Genomic DNA, 22,867 nt, shown 5'->3' with positions numbered 1-22,867 from the left:
TCTTCCTCTAACAGCTAGATTTTAACACCTGCCTTGTCCTAGGAATCGAAGCATTTAATTCACTTTACATCCCCCCGGGGAGGCCATGTTTCTTGTGGATGAGAGAAGGAGAAATTTCCACTATTGGAAAATAGTTTCCATGTTTGGGTTTTTTTAAAATAACTCCATTATTACAAATTATAAAACCCAAAACCCTAAAAGACTCTAGTTTGATCCTTTGAAATGGGAGATTAGAGCATTGGCTGTACAGAGCGCTGGGGGAAAAAACCCCAGGATTTCCTCAAACAATTCCCTATTGTCTTTTGCAGCTGTTCTTCCATTTTTTAAAAAAGGTGAATGTATGCGAAAATTGGTGGGTTTGGCTCTCCAGTCCCCTCATCACCCTGGTTGCTCTTCTCTGCACTCTTTCTAGAGTCTCAACATCTTTTTTACATCGTGGCGACCAAAACTGGATGCCGTATTCCGAGAGTGGCCTTACCAGGGCCTTATAAAGCGGTATGAACACTTTGAGTCATCTTGATTCTATCCCTCTGTTAATGCAGCCTAGGAGAGGTCTGAGTTGAAATGATCCTGGGCCACATTGGGAGTCTTTTCATGGAGGGCTCCAGCATTTCTCACCTTGGAAATGCAAACCAGGTTGGGCAGAGGCCTCCTGCAGGAACTGTAGAAGGTAGGGCTTGAAGACTTCGGAGCACCTATAATAGGCAGTCAGGATGTACAGAAGCCTCCATCCTTTGGGGCAGCTGTCCCTACCAAAAGGAGACACCAATGTGAAAGTTCAGCTGGATCTTGGGGAGGGTCTACTCATAGCCAGAGGGAGGAGCAGGACTGACTCAGGCAGTGGTTCTCCTGGCCTCTCTTGGGACCACGGAGCTAACACAAGGGCTCCCTGGCATTGAAATTCAGCTATTGGCTTGGAACATTAGAAAGCGGCATTTCTGCCTTCCTCCAGAGAGAGAGAGAGAGCAGGGGTCCTTCCCTCCTCCTGAAAAGCCCCAAGTAGGGGAAGCTTTCTCCAAAACAGCTCTATCTCCAAACTGCTTTGGGCTGAGAAGTTTTTTTTCTCCGTCAGTCGACTGCCCAAGGACAAAAGGTGAGTTATACGAGGAGGCTATGTCCACAGTTTACTGTTACCTACTACAGCTTGCTCCAACATGGTGTCCTTGGGATATGTGCTACTTCGACTCCCATATTCCTGAGCCAGCACGCCTGGCAGCTAGGAGAGTTGAAATACAACTCACCTGGAGAACTCTAGGGAGGGCAATATTGGACTCCGGAAAGCCATGAAAGATTGAAAGGTTGGCTTACGTCTTGCTGCTGACATTGTCCGTGATCTGTTTGAGGATCTGGCAAAAAACTTCATCCCGGATGACCTCGTGGTCTCCACAGAGCTGGAGAAGAAGCAGGAAAAAAGCATGGGAGGAAGGTGTCTATATTCATAATCTCTCTTTCTCTCATTGGTCAGCCACTGGTTCTCCCAAAGACTTTCTCACCTGGAAAGGCTTGGCCAGTTAGGGTGCTCTGAGACCACATGGAATCCAAAAAACAGACCATCCTTGTTGGTAATGAGCTCCCTGACTCCTATATTTGCAGGATCCTTAACTCTCCAAAACACAAAAACTACAGAAATTTGGCAGCAAAACACAATTTCAGAAGACTCTGAAGATGTTCAGCTAGTCTTCACTTGGCTTAAGGTACCTTCACTTTTCAACTGCATCCCCTCCACTAAAAAAAGCACCATCAAAGCCTGGAACACGTCCATCACCTGTTCTACAAGGTTTGATACAAGCCAACACTGGAAAGAGGGTTACCTTCAACAAAGCATAGGCCACATCCAGCTCAGATTGTCCTTTGAGTGGAAGGTCACCCATGAACTTCATCACAGCTGGGGAAACACAAAAGAAACGCACACACCCCTTTCAATTGGGATTATCTCTTCAACCACTCCTACCTTGGTTAGGTTCAGATGTCATCATAATTTAGCTTATTGTTTTGATTTGGCATGAGTGAGCCAACCCATTGTTGTTTGCCCATCCTACCGCATGCTTAGCATTATGGCTGAACACTTAGTTTGTGAAGCTTTACATTAGTTACAGAATGAGCTCATTTTCCTAATTTACACCAGAAATCCACTCAGAGCCGTAGATCATTGGCTGACTTCTCCAAGCCTGGATGTGCTGGAGAAGAGATGGAAGACTTTATTATTATTACTATTATTATTATTACCTTTATTGTCAAAGTACAACATGCGTACGGTGAGATTGGCTGAGCCTCCCTTCATGCACCCCCTCCCCCCCCCACAACACAACTCACAGTGAGGACAGAAGTCCCTAACCCAGTCCCAATCTTACTACACTAGGTGACCTTGTTGCACAATTTTTCCAAGACTGCTGTCCTTTGGAACGGTGCTGGAACCAATTTTTTCTCTCTCTCCAAAGCTTTGAAGATGAAAACACTAACCACAACCAAATCAATCACAGAGTTTGAATCACTCATTGCTGTTTTGACGTGCAGAGCATTGGGATGGAAGCAACTTGTTCCAAAGCTTGGATAGCTCGTGCTGCTATCATAAGCCAGCCAGTCTTGGTTGCCAAGCTTGTAGAGCCGATGAGAGAGAAAGAAACAGTAGACGCAACAACCACAAAACTCTGGCCTCAAAACTCTCCCACGAGAGCTTCTGTCAGCACAGGGTGCCAAGGTCTTCCTAGGAGAGACAGGCACCTGGGTACGAGAGAAGGACTCACCCTGGAAGGATTCTGCTGCTATTTTGTTCAGGCTGCTGTTGGCGAATCCAATGAGTGACTCCTGGATGGGACACTGAAAAGCCAGGAAGGGGGGAAAGAGATGATCAGTTGGGTATGGGAATCACGCTCATTGGAGGAAGCTACATGTGGAAATAAGTGGGCAAGATATTTGGCATGCTCTGGTGGGTATAGACTTCGATTGAAGAGGAACCTATCCAAACCATGGCTCTGCTGTGCACAGCATGCTTGCTCTGTGGCAGAAGTGAGAATAGAAAGCCAGGGGACCAGGGGATCTGTGGCCCTGAGGGAGATCATCATGGTCACCTTGGTGTATTTCAGAATATCCGCCACCGTCTTAGATTCGCCACCCTTCTTCGATTTCTGTTTGGCCCTGAAATCATAAAGTCAATAAAAAATGAAAATAGGAATGCCGTGTGTTTTGGGGGAGAGGGAGGGTTCCAACTGTGGGACGCCCACCTTCAAAATCTTGACCAGAAATAAATAAGAATCCCTTTTCTCTGGTGAACATTTCAGATATTTGTTTTCTCAGTATGCTGCTGGGGTCAAAACTCATTTCTGGTTATGAAAGATCCTCTCTATCTCTCATCTTTCCTGCTTCTCTCCCCACCACTCTTAGCTTTCTTCTGGGACCTCCCAGGCCCCCCCCCCCAACTATATCAGGGGTTACATAAATATGGGGTATTCCCAGAGAATGTGGGAGATGGTGGCTTCCTGGAATTGCTTTCTTCTCTTCTCTTCTGCTGCTGCTTCTTTCATTCTTTCACTTTTTTCATCCAGCTACTTTTCCAGCCACACATCCCTCTCTCTGCCATCACTCACGTCTTTGCCTCCTGCCCTTCTCGAAAATACTTCTTGGCAAACTCCAGCATGGTGAAAAGGCCTCCTTTGGGTTTGATCTCTGGGGGGCTTTGAAATTCTTCCCAGCTCTCCAAGTATTCCTCGCCCACTGGGGGAACCTGCCAGGGTGGAGAGAGCAAAAGTGACCCGTAAGGGTTTACAACGGAGCTTCTCTGCTAATCTTCAAAGATGCAAGTAATAATAACATTGGCACAGCACCGATGGGCCCATTCAGGAAATGGGTTCTTTGGGCGTGAAATGCCCCACATTTATAAGGGCTGTAGAGATGAGATGGCTAATCAAGTAGGGATCCTTCTTTGACTCAATGAAAGCGGTCCATATTTTTTATCCCCAGCCATGAGGTCACCATTTTTCTCTCTCCAAAGCTTTGCAGATAGCAATAGCACTTAGACTTATATACCGCTTCCTAGTGATTTACAGCCCTCTCTAAGTGGTTTTACAGAGTCAGCCAGTTGCCCCCACCAATCTAGGTCCTCACTTTACCCACCTCGGAAGGATGGAAGGCTGAGTCAGGATCAAACTGCTGGCAGTAGGCAGAATTAGCCTGCAATACTGCATTTTAGTCACTATGCCACCATGGCTCCAGATGAAAACAATAACCATAACCAAATCAATCAAACCACTTCAATCACCCATTCCTGTTTTGACCTGCAAGGCATTTGGACGAAAGCAACCTGTTCCCGGGACATGCCATTATCATAAACCAAGCACGTTCAACCAAGGAACAACAGGACCCATATGCCTGCTCCTGCCTCCTTCCTTTGAATCCTGTATCCTGCCACACAGGGGCATTCACACCTCCACGACCGACTTGCCTCAACCTTCCTGTCCAGCTCCTGAGCCACAGCTGCTGATGCCACGGCCACGGCCACTGAGGCTGGACCAGCCACCTTGGCCTGCTTGTTGTTGGGGTCCTCCTTCTTCTCCATGGGCAGTTGCATGAAATCTGGGGCTGCCACTGGTTGGACGCAGCTGGAGGGGAAGAGCCCCGATTTCCCATAGATGGCACCAAACTTCCAGCCTGTCCCAGGAATAAGAAACCCTCAGGACAGTTGTCAAGAGATTCTCCCTCTTGATGGTCTTCCAACCACCTTCCCCCAAAGAAGAGGAGTGGGTTTCACAGAGGTCTACTCAATTGGTTTCTACCCCCCTTTCCTCCGTCCAACCTTGGCCACTTTAAAATCTATGGACTTCAACTCCAGAGTTCCTGGCTTAGGAATTCTGGGAGTTGAAGTTCTCAAGTCATAAAGGGGCCATATTTGCCAATTCATGCTCAGGTCATTGTTGATTAGACCTAGGAAGTTCTAAACATCTCCAAACAAGGATTCCGTTTGCTCAAGGGGGGAAATAACAATGAAAAACAGCATGCAATAGAAAAAGGTGGAAGATGTTGAAGAAGAAGAAGAATCTGGAAGAGAGCCAGAGTGTTGCACTCCACACCACACTAAAGCCACCCACCAAAATCCTGGGTGCCTTTTTTGACCTCTTCCAGGAGAATCACTTTTTTCCTCACCACGCATCCATAATAGTGGTCTGTAGGTGGGAGAAGCACAGGGGCATCAGAAGGACCCCCAAGAACGCTTCCCTGCAGAATGGCCAACAATCACAATCTCAATCCCTCCCCGTTTGCCTTGGCTGTGATGCTGCTGCTCCACTTTGCATTCCTTCTTTTTGCAAAAGTCATTTTTGTTTCCATTCTCTCTTATCGTGAACATAGACAGCCGGCGTTATGAAAGTTTAATCTGCTGTAAAACATGTTTTCCTTCCTGGGGATCTCATTAAGTCTCCCTCTTTCATCTCTATTTCCATTAAAATCTTTTGCATCTTCTCTTCTCTCTTGTCTTTCCCATTTGCTATTTTTCTGCATAAACAGTCCTTTCCTATTGGCTTCCCCTGGCCTCTGTATCTATGGGCTGTTATTAAGATTATTCCCCCCCCCAAAAAAAAATGTTTTCAATTTCTTTTCACGGGCTTCTCTGATTGATTCCTTTTGCAGCCAAGTTTCATTTCGCCTCCCTCTCTTGGGTTCAAGTCTCCTTTTATGCATCAGAGGGAAATTGCATTAATTCTTTATGCTTTGCCTTCATGGGCTCCCTTGGAACTCATTTATTTATCACCCCTTCCAAGTTGCTGGAGGGTGTCCAGGTCAATAGCATATTGGAAAATCTGGAATGTCCTTTCATGGTCTGTTAAGTGTCAAGACGGCTCAGTGTGCAAACTCCCCTTTCACCCTGAAAAGTGCTGGGAAAGAACCACATTTGCAGTTAGCAAGGCCAGGATGACGGCCGAACGTGAAGTCAAAAGGAGCAAGGAATGCTTGTTGGCTACTTAAAGGTAAAGGAAAAGGTTCCCCTCGCACATCCATGCTAGTCGTTTCCAACTCTAGGGGCCGGTGCTCATATCCGTTACAAAGCCGAAGAGCCAACGCTGTCCAAAGTCTCCGTGGTCATGTGGCTGGCAGGACTAAATGCCTTTGAAGGCATACGGAATGCAGTTACCTTCCCACCAAAGGGGTCCCTATTTTCCTACTTGCATTCTTTTAACATGCTTTTGAATTGCTAGGTTGGCAGAAGCTGGGATGAGTAACGGGAGCTCACTCCATGATGTGGCACTAGGGATTCGAACTGCTGATCTTTCTGATCGACAAGCTCAGCATCTTAGCCCTGAGCCACCTTTCGTTGGCTATTTGGGGGGGGGACCCCAATTGTTACCCCAGATTCAAGACTGGCATTCAGAGATGCGCTAACCGTCTTTCAGAAACGCCCCCCTTTTGTTCGTGCACCCAGCATGTGTTTAGTTCATCATCACGAGGCCACATGTATAAACGACGGTTAGAACAGACCAAATCAGACATTCCAGAATGCCAGAAGAATTGGAGCCTCTGGGCCGTGAATCTCAACTCAAGGGCATCTGAGGACACATGTCTCAACATCTTGAATGATGATTAATTCAACCAGCGTTCGCCTGCATCTGTCGGACACCTGAGCCTCTTTTGAGGATGAAAAGGGTGGGTGGGCTCAACTCCGAAGGGCGGAGATGGATTTTCCGTCATTCAGCACAAGGGAATATTTGAGACATGAAGGAAACGGATCACCTTGGGAAACTTGCTAATCCCTACGTCTGCAAAGATGAAACCAAAGCAATGCTTTCTCTACCCCGTGTATTGCAGCTGCTGTTATTATTTTCATGGTTTGTCTCACAGTCGGCCAGATGTTTAGACTGGATTTGGCATTTTAGTCCACCTGTCAAGTCCTTTTCAAGGATCTGGGGTACGTGGATAAAAATGCCAACTCCAGCCTAAATTTTATTATTATCTTCCTGTTGCTGCTGCATTACATTTCTGCTAAAAATTCTTCCCCTGTTCAGGTTTCTCACCTGGTTCCAGGCCCTCCATCGGTCGCAGGCAAATGATGTCTCCCTTGTGAAAACTCAGAAGGTTTCCAGCATTTGTGATATGGTTCTTAATGGCAACCATATATTGTGAGTCCTATATTGTGAGAAAAAAGACCCACAAGTGTCTGGTTCAAAATGCTGGACTGAGCAAAGCTGCCCAGCTGTCCGTTCATCCCTGCAAGGAAGCGCCCTGGATGCCTCTGGGCCTCCACCTCTGCTCTTCCTTGCAGCTCCCTTCCCCAAGCGAATTCCCCACCCCATCCCGAGGTCTTACCTTCTTGAGCTCCATGATGAAGTGGTCGATCAAGGCCTTTACCTGGATGGCTTTGGGGGAGAAGAGGATCATCTTCTCATGGACCAGGTTGAACTCCAGCATGTTCTTTGAGGGGATGGTGACAAACAGGAGCTCACTGTAGCTGGTGGTGGTGATGAAGGGGTGTGGAGAAGACAAAGGGGTCCCTTGGTTCATCGCTAATTGAACCAAGGGGTTGATCTAGAACAAGGGCCTTCAAACTTGGCAAGTTTAAGACTTGTGGACTTCAACTCCCAGAATTCCCGAGCTAACATGGCTGGAGGAGGAGGAATTCTGGGAGTTGAAGTCCACAAGTCTTAAAGCTGTCAACTTTGAAGACCCCTGTTCTAGAAGACCTCTGAGGCCCTTCCAACTCTTGTTATTCTATTACTTCTGTTCTGGACAGGTGCGCCCTGGCCTTACTTACCTGTAGCCTCGCAGCACCCGGACCTGCTCCCCAGGGAGATTGGCCCCTTTGACCAGTCGCAGGAGTTTAATCCCCGTGTCAGAGACAGCCAGGATTTGCACTCCGGTGCCAACGCTGCCCTGAAGGGGGAGAGAGGGAAGTGGGCAAGGCCGGAGCCATCACCCAAGGAAAGGAAAGCTGCCGCTTCAAGCAAGCCAAAAGAAGACTTGCTCTCCGAAAGGATTCCAGGTTCACACCCCTGAAATGAGAGCTGCTGCTAAAATATAACAGTGCAAAATATCAACACAATGACTTCAGACCATTCGTTCAGTGACGGTTCAAAATTAATGTGCCGAAAGAGGGGCCCTCTTGACTGGCTGGACTACAGCCTGCCTGAAGTTCCTCTCGGGGTTGTGTGGGAATTCTCGGAGAATTCTCTTACCGTAGCTGGAAAAAGGCGGGAGAAGTACACCTCCCAATTCTCTCGGGCCACGCGGATAATTTCCCTCTTGACGCTTTCATCGGCTACCGGACTGAAGGAGTCCAGCTTGTTGTCCGCTGTGGGGAGAAACCACACTGGTGTTCTTGGAAGGTTTCCGATAGGGAAAAACTCTTACCCCGTTCCTCTCTCGTTCTGGTTTCTTTTAAAAGTTTGTGAGTTGAAAATCTAAGATTTAAGGCTAAATGTTCAACCAGCAGTTTCCTCTATTGGGTCTCACCTAGAGACAGACCCTTGCCAGACCCAAACAGACCCAGGAACCATTAGGGAAGAGCTGTCTCCGCCCTCTTTCTTTCACACAAGCTGTCTAAACTTGGCGGTCTCCTCTGGAATGCAGCCCCTCCCTGCTGGGAATCCAGACTACATTCCACCACAACAGTACATCCAGTTTTTTGTAGAGAGAAGAATATTTTTCCCACAATGGCCAGCCTAGTCATCTTGGAAATAAGGACAAGGAGAGCCACATTCTCCTCTCTTTCAGAAACCAGTGTCCAGAAGCAGAATGTTCCTGAGCATGACACCTGTAGAATGGCTCTGTTCAATACTTCTGGCTGATAGAGACACTTAGAGGCATCAGTTGGTGCAGAAAAGATGCTTCCAGCCACTAGTAGCTTTGCAACATTTTTCTAAAACACCTGAAGTTCTTCCACCCTCCCTTCCTCTCAAAGGTAGTTACCAAAGAGAGCTTTCATGCGTAGCTTCTCCTCCTCGGTGAGACGAAGGCAGGCGTCCGACAGAGTATCGTTGAAGATCTGCAAAGTGACTCAGACAAGGTGAGAAGAAATCTCGGTTGGCTCTCAGAAAGGCCTTCACAACGTAGGTTTGATTTAAAGTGTAGAGAACATGAGTAGCTCCATTCTTAATGTTCTCTGAGCTTGGTGGTTTTCTGCAGTTTTTATGATCAATGCATGAAAAGTAAACTTTGCTGGCTGTCTTGATTGAAGTGTGGTTTAATCACACTCCCCCATGCCCTGAGGAGGTCACCTAGACCGGTAATGAAACGTTTGCAGGAAAACCACCCAACTTGGATAACGCCAAGAAGCCAACGATTTTGCTTATGGAAAATATTTAATTGGGAGTTTCTATCTGATTATAAGCTGCCAGCAGACCTCAGCAGTCTGGCTGGCATAGAAAGTTTAATAAACTAACTCAGAAATAATAGAGTTCAATAGCATTGCATCGCACGGAAGGGGAAAATTCACCCTTAAATAACCCACCCAGGGAGGAATCTGAGGTCCAAGGAAACTTGGGATGCACCTTCCCAGGTGACCAATGGTTTAGACTAGAGGAGCATCAGTGGCAAAATTACACGCCAGAGGTCACTCACCTGCCGAAAAAGGAGATCGAGCAGAAGAGGGCTGCTGATAGTCTCCTTTGGGTAAAAAACCTGCAAGGAAAGAGGTATTGTGACTGGGGGTGGGGGGTGCTACACCCAAAGGATCCATCCAGCCCAGCTGTCAGCTTTAAAGCTCCTTACACCAGCATCTTGATTACAACTCCTGGCAGCCAGAGCAGGTTCTCTAGAATATTTCTCTAAAATATTTGTCTGCAGCTCAAAAATAAAGTGCTACTGAACGTGGAGGCCTGGTCTAGCTCTCAGAGCCTGTTAGCCATCTACAGACCTTTCGGACTCTTCTCCTCTTCCTCTGCCCTGATCAGTTCCAGGGCTGGGTGCTTTTTTTTGACTGCCCCGAATTCTAGTCTGAGAAGCCACCAGCAGATCGTTCTTCTGCCCTGTCTTTATAAAGCGTGGCCATGTTTCCCCCACAGCCAGGAGAGGAAAACCGAGAGGGAGTCCCTAAAAACCTACCTCCTTCCTGAGGTAGATCTTCCAGGAGACGTTGTGGTACCCATAGAACTCCTTGCTGCTCCGACTGTAAAGTTTTGTCTGGACCGTCTCATCCTCGGGTGCCAACTCTCGTGAGGTGGGAGCTGGATGGGAGAAAGTCAACGGTTCTTTCTCTCTTTCTAAAGGGGAAAAAGTACCCACTGGGCAGGAAAGGACATCCTATGTGGCGAAAGCAATCATAACACCCACAGTCTCTGAAATTCATGGCTCTAGTTAGTGCGGGAGGAACAAACCAGTGGCTGGTGTGGTAGGTGGAGAATCATCACCAAGCAAAAAAAGTTGGTTCTCGCAGGCCAGGAATCCAACCAACCAACAGGTGATTGCTCACCTGAAGAAGCATCGGGCAAAGATGGGGCCACAGTAGGGGGTTCAACCATCTTCGAACTAGCCACTGGCCTCACCATGGCGATGATCTCTCTGGGTGCTGGTTCATGGATAGCCTGCAAAGAAGGCATTTCACACATTACCCAAAGGGGGTCCAGCATTGTCCTTGGCAGATGCTCAACCTGGTTGCCTGGTTCTTGTTTTTACTTTGGCTCCTTAGTGAACCACCTGAGATCAGCCCTAAGTTTCAAGGGTCTTTGGCCAAGATGCTTTTCGAGCGCCCATCCTTATTCTAGGGGATCCAATTTCCACGCAAACATTTCTCCTTTGTTTGCTCTCTCTGGCATCACTTGGCAGAGCTACCCTAAGGAAATGCTCCAATTTCTCCTTCTTGCCACTCTTTTTTCAGGGGTTCAAAGGGCCAGTGAGCAAGCAGAGGCAGCCCAAAATGGAAGGACTAGCAGGAGGCTCAGAGACCGGCTATCAGCTCCACCTTTTGAGGTTAACAGACTTTGGGCCGCTCTCTTCTTCAAGTTCTCTCTGCATTTATTTCTGGTTTGTGCTATGGCTTTTGCTGGTGTGAGGGTCTCCTCTCTCGCCTGCCTCAGCTTCCCTGCCAGCAGCAGGTGCATGGAGCCATGCAGGAGAAAGCTAGCACCACGGGGGGCTTTCCAAGAAGTGGGTCTGCTAGGCCAGCCCTCTGGCCCTACCCGAAGGGGCTTCACGGGTACGCCTGTGGGTGCCATCTGTCTCCTCAGGATCATCAAGGCTTCTTCGTGGGGATCCATTTTCTTCACAAAGACCTTCCCCCCTTCCTTTCTGAAAAGACAGGCAGGGCGAACGGAGGTTTCCAAATCCAGTTGATCAAAAACCCTCGTGTCCTTTCCCAATAAAGCCCCCCCCCAACCAAGAACTGACAATCTGGAAGCATTCCCCAGCCCCTGACGTTTACAGATACGCTGCCTCTAGACGTGGAAGCTTTGCATTATCAGGATGGAACACAAGCCCCCCCCTTTTTCCCCCCAATAAATCTTTTTTGGGGAGGGGAAGAGAGAAAAGGGTGAGGGAGGACCCGATCTGACCTGACCGGCTCTGAAAGTTGCAAAGGTTGCTGGTATTGCTTGATGATGTTGCGGATGTTCTGTGTGGGTTCGGGGTTGTGTTCCGAATTCAGCTTGGAATGGCGGACAAGCCCATCGGCCTGAGGCCTGGAGCCAAACTCTGCGCAGGGAGGCGGGAGGGAAACCAGAGGGAGATGATTCTCGCAGCAAGGAAAGCTTTAATCCTCCAACCCAGGTTAACAAACCACAATGGCTAGACGCCATCAAAGATGGTGGTGCGGTGGTTAGAAAGCCGGATTGCAGGCTAACTCTGCCCACTGCCAGAAGTTCGGTTCTGACCGGCTCAAGGTTGACTCAGCCTTCTGTCCTTCCAAGGTGGGTAAAACGAGGAAAACATGCTGGCTCTATATACTGCCCAGAGAGTTCTGTAAATCTAAGTGCTATTGCTATAAATCTAGTTAATCCGTCTAGTCCTGTTGCTAAAATGCTGTAGCCTAACAGGTCGATTATTTGATAGCTGATGCAAAAGGTCTTGCTCTTACATCTCGCAGGAGTTGGACCACAACTTCTCAACCCCTTTGAACTGTCTGTACAGCCTCTCTGTGCACTTGTGGTTAAGCAGGTTTTGCTGCCTTGCAAATGGCATGCCTGCCACTGATGAGGGTTAACTTTCAACTTAAGCACTCAATATTTATTTGTGTGTCCATCTAATACAGGAGTCCCCAAACTTGGCAACTTTAAGACTTGTGGACTTCAACTCCCAGAATTCTCCAGCCAGCATAGCTGGCTGGAGAATTCTGGGAGTTGAAGTCCTCAAGTTGCCAAGTTTAGAGACCTCTGATCTAATATGACAGAACACCACCCATCTCACAAAAAGCAACACTGGGCAGTGTATACAACAATTGAATAAAACAACAAGTATAAAAACCGCAGATTTCAAAAGATAAAAACCCACACCAATGTTATAAACCCCTACACAAGGAGGGGATAAGAATCCAAACCATTCTCCCCCCACCCACCCGTGCCGTTTATTCTGCAGCTGGCAGGTCCTCTGGGGTTTCCTTACCTGGATTCTGAAGGTTGGTTCTCCGCTGTGCAGTGCCTGAAGGCGACACAGATCCGTCCATCAGCCTTTTCCCAGCTTCCCTCTGTCCAAAGGAGGGGTGGGTCAGTGGAGAAATGCATTAGCAAACTGGAAATCATGTTTCTCCTGGGTTTTGTGGTCCTGCTGCAGGAATCTTGGCCCAGGACCCCTCCCCAAAATCCTGCCTACAGCTCCCCACTTGCCTTTGAGTGGTCCAGGGAAGCCAAAGAAGGCCCTTCTGCCAGGCAATTTCCCTCTCCACCCACCGTCCCCGGGTCATCGCTCCAGGGCAGACGGGTGGATTGAAAGCCCGTCCCTGCCCGAACACGCAGCAGGAAAATGCCCAGGGCTATGGCACTTGCCAGCCTGCAGGTGAAATGGATACAGAGGCTGCCTGGGAGGTGAGTATCCAGTGTCGGGCGAGCCTCAGGTCAGCTGAGAAGGGTAGAAAGGCATCAGAAAGGGGGAAAGGATTGGCTTGTGGATGCAGCCTCGGGAGGTGCCCAGATGCCGCCCCAAAGCAGCTCCTGGCTCCCTCACCCATGGCCAAATTGGCCATGGGTTGTTTGAGGGTTGGCAAGTCTGCTTGGGCTTCCTTCCCCTCCTTAACACACCTGTGAAACTGAGGTGTCTAACATGGAAAGCAGGAGACAAATCTGTACAGGATGCTGCAAGCTTCTTTTCCGAAGTCCCAGAAGTGCTTTTTCCAAAAGGCAGATGGCTTTCCTTGTTTTGTTTTTTCCCCCTTTTGCTTCTCATCCAAGAAGCCATGAAGTAAAGAATCTTCTTGGATGAGAAGCAAAATGTTTTCAAGGAAGAAAACCAAGGAAGTCCAGTTGCCTTTTGGAAAAGCACCTTGGAGGCAACCGTGACCCGGATGATTACAGATTTCTTTTCAGAAATTCCCACATCCCTCTCTCCAGTGCTCCTCTACTTCACAGCCTTTACTTCAGCTGGACAGTTCCTGCCTTTACTAACCAGAACTGACTCTTGGTGTTTGTCGAAAGCCAGCTGTGTCAACGCAGCCTCCTCCTTCTTTCCTGTGGAGAGGGAAGATGAAAACAGCCCTTGGAGTGTGCCAGGAATGCTAGAATGCTTGCAAAAACAGAGAACACCTTCCTGGCATTCAGAAGTCCATGGATTGACTCCCGAGCAGCACCACAACCAACCGTAATAAGATCCAGCTAGGGTGGCCCCTGGTCTCTAGAATTTTCTTCTCCATCATTGTCTGCCTTTGCACAAACCACTTCTAGTCTAGTAATATACTTTGGACCTGCTTGTGTCTTATTCCAGCAGTGATCATGATAACAGTAGAATTTGATCGTGGATATTATTGTTACGGTTGTGTTTCTGCACTTCTAAATGTTCATAAAATGCCCTTGGAGGACTAGCACACTCTAAATGATTGCAGAGAAAGCTGGCTTTTTTTCAACCAATTTATAGACCAAGGCAACCTAGCTTGTACTCACTGGAGGTCTGAGGGACGGCAGCAGTCACATTGTCACCGTTGCCATGTCCAATGCGGCCACCGCCTTTCATCCTTCGTGAGATGGCCGCTGGCTTCTCTAGTTCCTGAGGGGGTAGAAACCAAAGGGGCTCTACAGACCCATTTTCTCCTTTGAGACAGTGGTGGAATTCAATTTTTTTTACTACCACTTCTGTGGGTGTGGCTTGGTGGGCGTGGCTTGGTGGCGTGGCTTGGGCATGGCAGGGGAAGGATACTGCAAAATCCCCATTCCCTCCCCCTCCCACTAACCTGCTTTCCAGCTCCGTTCTCCAGTGCAGGGCAACCAAAGAAGACCCAGCCGATCAGCTGGGAGTTGATGGGAGGCAGAGAAGAGGTGGGATTGGCCGGTTCTCCGAACTACTCAAACTTTCCGCTACTGGTTCTCCAGAACTGGTCAGAACCTGCTGAATACCCACCTCTGCTTCAAGACCCCTGGGCCTGAACCCACATGGGGTGAAAAAATGCTTTGAGCTGCAGTCTTAACCTATCTGATCTCCCTTCAACATGTTGGCAATTCACATCTGGGTTTTCCCAGCTCTTGGAAAAACAGATTTCTATGAGATGCAAAGTACTTTAAGGTGGCCTTTTTTGGAATCCAGGGGGTGTGGGGGAGAGCGATGCTGGCCTTACCCCTTTCCCATAGGACAGCACAGGATCAAAGAGGCTATCCAGATAGTGATCCAACCCTTTTTGGCTCCGGGGTTCACTGCAGGTGTCTGAATCTGTTTCCAGTTTAAAAGAAAAATGGAATAGAAATAAGATCAATTGCAAAGAGAAAATGACATTTTTGCCATCTGGATTGCTGGTAGAGAAGCATTTTTCAGAACACGCATTTCCCATGTCAGCAGCCTAATGAAATCAATGCTCCCCTCCATGAGTCCGGCATCCTGGCTGCCAATAAGACGTCATTAAAAACTTCCACCATAAGAGGTCCTATTTGTTCTGCTATTGCCTTGTACAGCTCCCCTGGGATCCCATCTGGTCCCGGGGATTTATTGTTTTTCTGGTTCTCTATTGCTGATTTCAATTCAAACCAAGTAATGTCTTTGTTTAATAATTTTTCCATTTCTTCCCCAATTGCTTTATCCTTCACTTCATCTAAATAGTTTCCTCTAATCCAATGTTTTCCAACCTTACCTCTTTAAGATGGGTGGACTTCCAGAATCCCCCAGCCAGCAGTGCTGACTGGAGAATTCTGGGAGTTGAAGTCCACCGTCTTAAAGGGCCAAGGTTGAAAAATACTGCTCTAACACAGTTTAATAGACACACCAGTCTTCACACCTGTATGGTCCCAGCTGCAGGACTACCCCAGATCCTGCAAAGGTTGATCCCATGCTTGGACACAAACCATAAGCCTCATCCCAGTCTCTCACCATGGCTGCAATATCCCTCGGAGTCTGGGAAGTGGGCAGAGGCCACAGTGGGGGCCTTTATCAGTGGTGGTGGAGGAACTCTTCCATCTGAATCCAAACCACGTTGGAAAACTCTAAGAAGCAGCAGGAGGAAAGACCAAAGTCAACCTTGATATCTAAGGGGAACCTCTTTCACAGTCCAGGAAAAAAAATTCTGTCCCATCCTGGGTCAAAACCATAGAAGACATAGAAGATTCCACAACCATCTCAATTCCAAGATTTGGGTCTCCCATTGTTGGGATAACACCACCCCATATTGGTTGCTTTCTTCTTCCTTGGTAAGCCCCCTGAACCAATGAAAGCTCTTGAACAACACCCTTTCCAAACAAAAAAGTACTCTCTAAGGAAGAGCCATGATGCCACCTACAATTTGCCACCAGTGCATTTCTCTGGGTCTTCAGAGGCAAGGATGAAATAGGACTTCTGCTTGGGGAAACCACGGATCAGCTCCAGATCAGAAATCAGATCCAAGACATAGTCATGGCCAGCCAGCTCGGCCCACTGGGTACCATCCTTCATGGTGACAGACCAGCCTCGCCATCCATCAGTAAGACCCCTGTGAAGGAACATCAGGGCTTAGCCACTCCAGGTTCTCCTGTGAGGAGGGGAGACCCGCATTGGGCAGCTGGACTCTCTGTTTGGGGCTGGAGGTAGATGAGACAGGAGCCTCCCAGGAGCTTCTCAACAGCTCCTTGCCTCTGACTCCCAGTCCTTGGAGAGCTGAAAAGGGCCATTGCAATGGATCCCACTCCCCCTTCCTCCGTCCCACCACCCATATATCCTCCCACACCCCATCGCTTCTACCTGTATTTCAACACACTTTCAGCAAGGCCTTCCCCTGTGATCCAGGAATGGACAGGGCAAGAATAACGATCTCCTGTTGAAACAAAACCCCAAGTCCTTCACTCTGGCGGGTGTCCCTCCTGCTTCTGTATTTTGTCAGCCTTTCCACGCAGAACAAACAGGAAACCCGGACAAGCTAATTCTACTTTCTTGGAAGGCTTCATTAACAGAATCTTGCAAGTCCGAAAGTACAAATCTCCCCCCGTCTCTTTTATAGCCTGAGAAGGGATATCTTTCTCCCAAGATCCCTTCCACACCCATTTACAGATCTGAATGCAGCTTCATGCAAGTAGACACCTATTTCCATATTCAGTTTTTTGGGGGGCCTTCCCTGCAGTGGGTGTTTCTCCCAGGTTCTCAAGAAGGCGGCTTCTCATCTGCCCTTCGATTTCCAACCCGTCCTGCTGTTTCCCTTAACTCACCATTGAAGCAGTACACATCAAGGGCCATGTTCACTCGGTCCCGGCTGGCTGCCCACTCCAGCAGGGTGGGTGGATACGCTCGGGCGGCATCCCCTCCATCCTGGCCCCTGGTCGCCATTGCTTGCAGGAGCTTGTGTTGGCACACAGGCTTATAGCCGTCGAAGGCATAGTCTGAAACAAACCTGGGTAGGTGGGGAGAAGTGCAGAGGGAGTCAGCGAGCAAAAGAAGATGCCAGTCGTGGCACACACGTGGCCCTCATGCTCAGAAATGGTGAGCGAGGGGTCAACTGAGCTCTGTTCCTGTCTGTCCTGGCCGTGAGCTTCAGGTCAGTCAACTGAGCCTCTTTTTAAATCCCTCTTGTGGCCTTGGGAAGGAGATGACGAGGAGGGCCATCATCCCCCAATGCTTCTGACCATCTTCTATGGTCACCATCGTCACCAAATAAGGAGGCCACCCTCTTTGGGCCTCCTTTGGAGGGAGACCTGCCCCCACTCACTTCAGCAGGTACTTGTCCAGCTGGTGGGAAGGCATGAAAGCACTGACACAGGAGGCCAACAGCAGCCACCCCCGCTCTTCATTGTGGACATTGGTGTTCCGCCACACTTGGTTGGCAATCTGGGCCAGGATCTCATCTTGCAGGCTCGGCGTAGAGAGCCCCTTCTGTACAATGTAGTTCCCAAACAGGTTCTCCTGGAGGCCGTTGAGTTGGGCATCACCCATAAAGCGGAGGATCTGCCACAGAGAAAATCCAGGGAGTGGTCCCCAAAACCTCACCCTGCCACTAACACTCTGTTGATGGCCATTGTTTGACCAGGCAGGAGGGACGCAATTCACCTTCACCTACCAGCTTGAAGAGGTTAAGAGCTTCAGGGGCCAAACTCTCATCTAAGTGGGTCAGGGGGGATGATAGAGTCCTTGTGAGCATCCCCAAAAGTGCCTCCTGTGGAATGACAGAGAAGTGACCGAAAGACTCATTTGCACAGCCTTCTGGACAGAGACGGTGCTGGAGGTCCTACCCAGAACAAGAAAGACAAAGGTTTCCAAAGTCAACACAATCCCACAAGTGGGGTTTAGCTTCAGTTGAGCTTAGAGTTCCTTTATGGATCATCCAACAAATCAGTCCAGTGGTTTCTCTTGAGGCATAAACAACCAAGCTGAAATTATAATATTTTGGATGTATTATGTCACACCCAATTCTCTCTAGAGGACGTAATTCTGGGAAAGGTGGAAGGAAAGAGAAGAAAACAACCCGGTGCCAGATGGGGTCAGTTACAGTGGTGATGGGGGCATTGTTGGAAGACCTGAAGACTAGGTTGGGGCAGATTACCTTGGAGAAGGCTGGTATGTGGTCAGTAAGAATTGCCACTGACTTAGGGTGCATAAACGATCGATTGATCAATCAAGAGTTCTTCTAGAGAGTGAGGCATCATCCCAATTGTTAAATAAAGTGAGTTATGTAAGGAAGTATGAATCTACGCATGGTAGTTTGTAATCCAATGCAGATGGTATAACATGTTGTGTGAGTAAAATCAACTCTTGGTTTCCTAAGGGATACATGCAAAGCCAGCCATAGCGGCTCCCTGAACAAACCATCTTTTAAACCCAATTCAGCATGTAAACTCAGCCACAAATACTAGCTTTTGGTCTACCTCCCAATAGTGGTGTGAGTGAAGCACCCCTTATGCCATTAAGCCCAGCATTGTCAGCCTTACCTTGAAGTGGAGCTGCACATACTTGGGCATGGGATAATTGTTGATGTCAAGAGGCAGGGTGAGCTGGAAGTTGGCCTGCATCTTGGGCGGAGGGACAGGCGTGATACATTCCTCACTCACTTGCTTGTCAACTACGAGGAACAGGAAGTAGCAGCCAGTGCAAAGGAGGGGTCCTCCCATCCTAACCCCTTAAGTTCACTCACGAGAATGCCAGAAAACATTGGCCGGACCATGTCAACTGGGCAATAGGTTCTCTCTAATGCCAGTTGTAGCCCCCTTTTCTGGGTCCCAGAAAGCAAGCGGTAGGGCCATCCAAGCACTTCCTTTATTTTTTTGTTGTTGAAACAGTGCTTATAATGTACCTGTCCAGAGCTCCACTGGCAAGGATAGACCAACAAGGCTAAAGGATGGCAGCTGTAGGCAAACAATTCGGTGTCTGGTGCCTTCTGACAGCCAAAATGTTGTGGTCTACTCAGCTTGCCACTGGTGGTACAGAGAAGGAATTAACCTCCTTCCTGGAAACCTCAAAGATCCGCCATCTAAAATCCTTGCTGATGTTCATCTAGCCTTCCCTTAGTTCGTAGTGGATCATGACCTACCAGCCACAGTCTTTAAGAGTCCAACCAGATCAGCAGGGATTTCCAGATCTGCGACTTTCATCACTTCTCGCTGACTCAGTTCCTAGTGGAACCCAGAAAATTGGGTCACCTCTAGTTATCTCAGCAACAAAATTGCTTCAGTTGTATACGCAAGTTATCAAAGGAAGTTTTTGCAGCCCAAGTTCTCCTCAAAAGTGTTAAGATCCTGTGTACTTGCCTTGGGAGTGAGTGCACTGCTCAGCAACATTTTCAGACTGACCTCTTGGGCTTCAGTGCCCCCAGTAAACCACAAAACACCAGAGAATTACCTGCTCAGCTTTTCTTTTCTCCTGTTCTGCAATTCGGCGCTCCTCATCCTTCCTCTGAAATCAGAGTGAGATTTCCAAGGTCACACAAGCATTGCACCCCATTAATACAACTCTATTAGAAAGCAATCCAATTACTCCAGAGCACCTAAGTGGGGAGAGAGAATGAGCACTTTCATTGGAAAGGGACCCAGGAATGTGGGAATACTTGGGCCCTTTTCTCCAAGCATAGGGATCTTCTCCTTGATCACAGAATGTGGGAATTGTCATCCACCATGCAGAGTAGACACCAAGAGACCTAGGCAATTTATGATAAGGTCCCTCTCTCCCCAATCCTCTTCCTGTACCCCCAGTTTGCACTCAGCCCCCCACCCTGGAGACTCACCTTGAGGTACTTCCTGCGGTTCATATAGATGCGTACCAGGCATCTGAATTTGATGAGCGTCTGACGCAGCCTCCCATATTTCTGCCTGCAGGACGGGAAACCCCCCGGATGGAGGTGGGAAAGATCACCCCAAGTCTCAACAACATTTTCTCCTACCCAGGGTAAAAAATCAAATCAAAACACAATAATGGACAGACGGACCAGACCAAGGATGGCAAAGACATCTACAGGCGGACCACCTGGAGGGATATTCGCCAACATGACCTCTTGCAGAGAAGTTGGAGATTCATCATCTCAACCCATCCAGCAAAGCTGTTGGGATCTTGGTTGACAATTGTGGAAGAGGCTCTCCAGCATGTCTGGAGAACACCAAGTTGGGGAAGGCCTCAAAATTCTTATTAAGTTAAGAAAGTCCGCCTGAGTGGCCCTTAAACCTGTCCCTCACCCACCTCACAAGGTTGTTAAGATGTTAAAATGAGGGAATAGAAAGGGCATTCTCGTTTAGGTGATCCGTGGGAGGGGTTGAATCTTTTCAGAATCCAGTTGAAAATGCATTTGGACAGCTGAGTTTCCTGAGATCCCTAAGCTATTATCTGGGGGTGGGGGCTGAGTGGAAAGATGGGTGGGACTTAGATCTTATAATTGTTTTTCAGAGTCTATTTGGTCGACAGGGCAGGGAATTAAGACTTTATACCGGATTAGAATGTTAAGTCTGAAAAGTGGTGCGTGATGAGAGGCTGGTCCACACATGACAGAGGCTCTGTTCAAGCCCCTCCACAAGCATCCCCACAAGGCTCTCAAGGACAGTCCAACTCAGCACCTGACAAGGTAACCCCGGGCCCGGGCTTGAAAGAGGATGATCTTGCAGCGTAGGGCATAAAAGCGTTTCTTGATCAAGAAGCCACGGACGTAACGTTGGAGAGTCACCACCGCCATGTGGACAATCTGTTCCCGCTTGGCCTCCAATTGCTGGTAGATGCTTTCCTTCATGAAGAGCTAGAAGAGGAAGAGGAAGATGGCTGAGGAGAAGCAGAAGCCCAAGAGGTCACTGATCCATCATCTTCATTGGTGGATGGAGCTGATGTTATGACTTCTTTTTGCCTAGGCCCTTGGAATTGCTGGCATTGGGCAACGAGAGCTAAGGGACGGGATGTACAAGGAGGAAAAGGTAGGAAGGTGAAGGACAAGCAAAATAAGAGGATTCGGGTAACGTTGGGTTGTTCCTATGGGTACATAACCAGATGGAGTAGCTGGTGATGGAGAAGACCCGACATAAGAGAACCTAAAGGGCATCTCCTGATGTCCAAGTCCACCTAGACACCCTGAGTAGAATCAGTTGAGAAGAAGCCACCAACCCCTTCTTTAAAGACCAGGGACCCCCCCCCCTTTGCAATGTCCATCTACTATCTGTTCTATAACTTCTTGTAATAAACTATCATTGACACTGATGGCTTTACCTTGGTTGTGCCAATGCGGTACATCTCTGGGGTGACCGGGCACAGCTTCTTCAGCACCCCCACAGAATTCCACCCGTCCGGGATGATGTCACTACGGATATCCACAAGACAGCGGTACCTGAGGAGACACCAATTAGACTGGGATGTAGGGCTAAGCCATCCTATGGTGGACGGCGTGTTTTTCCATGCTGCAGTGGTGGCCTGACAGGCGGATTTCTCAGCTCTGGCCGTTGGGTCTGGGGCTCCCGGAGTTCTGATCTTAGGCTGGAACAGCTTTGGACTAAGGATCTCGGCAGATTCATCTGTACCTGTCAATGAAGATTTGGAAGGGGATCCGGACAGGAAAGCCCTCCTTGCGGATTCGGATGGTCTCCAGGATTCCTGAAGATCGTAGCTGGTTGCTGACTGTATCAGCCTCAAACAGTCCTGGTTCCTGGAGAAGGAGGAGGAGGAGGAAGAGGAGAAGGAGAAGGAGAAGGAGAAGGAGAAGGAGAAGGAGAAGGAGAAGGAGAAGGAGAAGAAGAAGAAGAAGAAGAAGAAGAAGAAGAAGAAGAAGAAGAAGAAGAAGAAGAAGAAGAAGAAGAAGAAGAAGAAGAAGAAGAAGAAGAAGAAGAAGAAGAAGAAGAAGAAGAAGAAGAAGAAGAAGAAGAAGAAAGAAGAAGAAATAACAAGGGTGTTTGATAGGAGGACAAAACAACAACTACCCAACAACCCAAGGTACGTTTGTCCAACCTATTAATCTCCTGGCCTTCCAATATACTTGAGACCTACACTAAGTGAATAGGGTCGCTCATGAAAAACTAACCATGGTTAGTTTTTGCAGCATCCAAGTGCAGATGCTCAACCTTCAGTAACCCTACATCTGTGTTGCTTGGATTTGGTGGGAACTGTCATTCAAGACATCTGAAAGAGCCCAGGTTAGGAAAAGCATCTTCCAACCATCTTCCACTTGATTAAGTTAACTTCATGATGCTTGGTATAGGTAGGCCTCTGGTACAAGCCATGATGGTGTCAGATACCGTATGATGCCATGGTGAAAATCATGCCAATGATTGAAGTTGCACCATTCGTGTGATGTCATTATGGACATCATTTCCCTGGCTTCTCAATACTCACTCAAGCCTACAAGTAGTTCTCAACTTACAATTTGGACAGGAACTTTGGGCACTAAGCAATGTGGTCATTAAACAAGTCATCACATGGACCCAATTTGATGGCCATTTTTTTCTCTGATCATTAAGCAAATCATGGGGTTGTTCAACAAGTAACAATCTACTTATTGCTGGGTGTCTGAAAGAGACAGTTGAGTTAAAATGCCATTGATGGGGCAGGATGGAGCTTGGTGCATACTCTGGCATCATACAAATGGGATCTGAACTGCCTGATTTGGGAACAATAGGACCAAGAGAGAGAGAGAGAGAGAGAGACAACAGGGAGTCAGCCCTACCTTTGTACTGTTGGGCTTGATGCAGCGAACGAAGAAAGGGTTACATCTGGAGAGAGAGAGAGAAAGAGATGGCTGAACAAAATTGCTTTGAGGATAAAGTGGTACCTCTAACATAAAAAAAAAAAACCAAATGTGCCCAAGCTCTCATTTGGGAAAGCAAGGGAAATTTAAAATCGCTTCATGTTAGCTCATCATTAGGATATTTCCACCGTTCCCTCCAAAACTGCCCATTCCAGATGTCCACAT

At 48.1% G+C, this 22,867-nt stretch overlaps 1 protein-coding gene across 1 annotated transcript in view; it reads right to left on the bottom strand.

Annotated features, from left to right (window-relative positions):
• Nucleotides 1-22,867, bottom strand: part of MYO15A (myosin XVA) — a 43,794-nt gene that overhangs the window by 5,887 nt on the left and 15,040 nt on the right. Inside the window, exons 22-56 of the mRNA XM_087942349.1 lie at nt 22,622-22,667; nt 21,483-21,607; nt 21,175-21,292; nt 20,538-20,713; nt 19,718-19,802; nt 19,336-19,389; nt 19,028-19,109; nt 18,429-18,559; nt 17,561-17,656; nt 17,213-17,448; nt 16,716-16,897; nt 16,255-16,327; nt 15,818-16,006; nt 15,412-15,524; nt 14,669-14,760; nt 13,986-14,103; nt 13,510-13,727; nt 12,514-12,595; nt 11,469-11,607; nt 11,097-11,205; nt 10,391-10,502; nt 10,024-10,145; nt 9,541-9,600; nt 8,890-8,965; nt 8,157-8,272; nt 7,736-7,854; nt 7,291-7,432; nt 6,999-7,110; nt 4,439-4,644; nt 3,585-3,721; nt 3,069-3,135; nt 2,745-2,817; nt 1,812-1,885; nt 1,309-1,391; nt 619-749 (exon numbers count right to left, since the gene is read on the bottom strand). Coding sequence (XP_087798475.1) covers nt 619-749; nt 1,309-1,391; nt 1,812-1,885; nt 2,745-2,817; nt 3,069-3,135; nt 3,585-3,721; nt 4,439-4,644; nt 6,999-7,110; nt 7,291-7,432; nt 7,736-7,854; nt 8,157-8,272; nt 8,890-8,965; nt 9,541-9,600; nt 10,024-10,145; nt 10,391-10,502; nt 11,097-11,205; nt 11,469-11,607; nt 12,514-12,595; nt 13,510-13,727; nt 13,986-14,103; nt 14,669-14,760; nt 15,412-15,524; nt 15,818-16,006; nt 16,255-16,327; nt 16,716-16,897; nt 17,213-17,448; nt 17,561-17,656; nt 18,429-18,559; nt 19,028-19,109; nt 19,336-19,389; nt 19,718-19,802; nt 20,538-20,713; nt 21,175-21,292; nt 21,483-21,607; nt 22,622-22,667 — 4,094 coding nt within the window. The remainder of the gene's footprint in view (nt 1-618; nt 750-1,308; nt 1,392-1,811; nt 1,886-2,744; nt 2,818-3,068; nt 3,136-3,584; nt 3,722-4,438; nt 4,645-6,998; nt 7,111-7,290; nt 7,433-7,735; nt 7,855-8,156; nt 8,273-8,889; nt 8,966-9,540; nt 9,601-10,023; nt 10,146-10,390; nt 10,503-11,096; nt 11,206-11,468; nt 11,608-12,513; nt 12,596-13,509; nt 13,728-13,985; nt 14,104-14,668; nt 14,761-15,411; nt 15,525-15,817; nt 16,007-16,254; nt 16,328-16,715; nt 16,898-17,212; nt 17,449-17,560; nt 17,657-18,428; nt 18,560-19,027; nt 19,110-19,335; nt 19,390-19,717; nt 19,803-20,537; nt 20,714-21,174; nt 21,293-21,482; nt 21,608-22,621; nt 22,668-22,867) is intronic.

The sequence above is a fragment of the Notechis scutatus genome, chromosome 12 (assembly GCF_049901735.1).
Source record: "Notechis scutatus isolate UNSWTSFEM ecotype Mainland chromosome 12, rNotScu1.2, whole genome shotgun sequence".
Taxonomy (NCBI): Eukaryota; Metazoa; Chordata; class Lepidosauria; order Squamata; family Elapidae; genus Notechis; species Notechis scutatus.
This window is presented reverse-complemented; position numbering and strand designations above follow the sequence as displayed.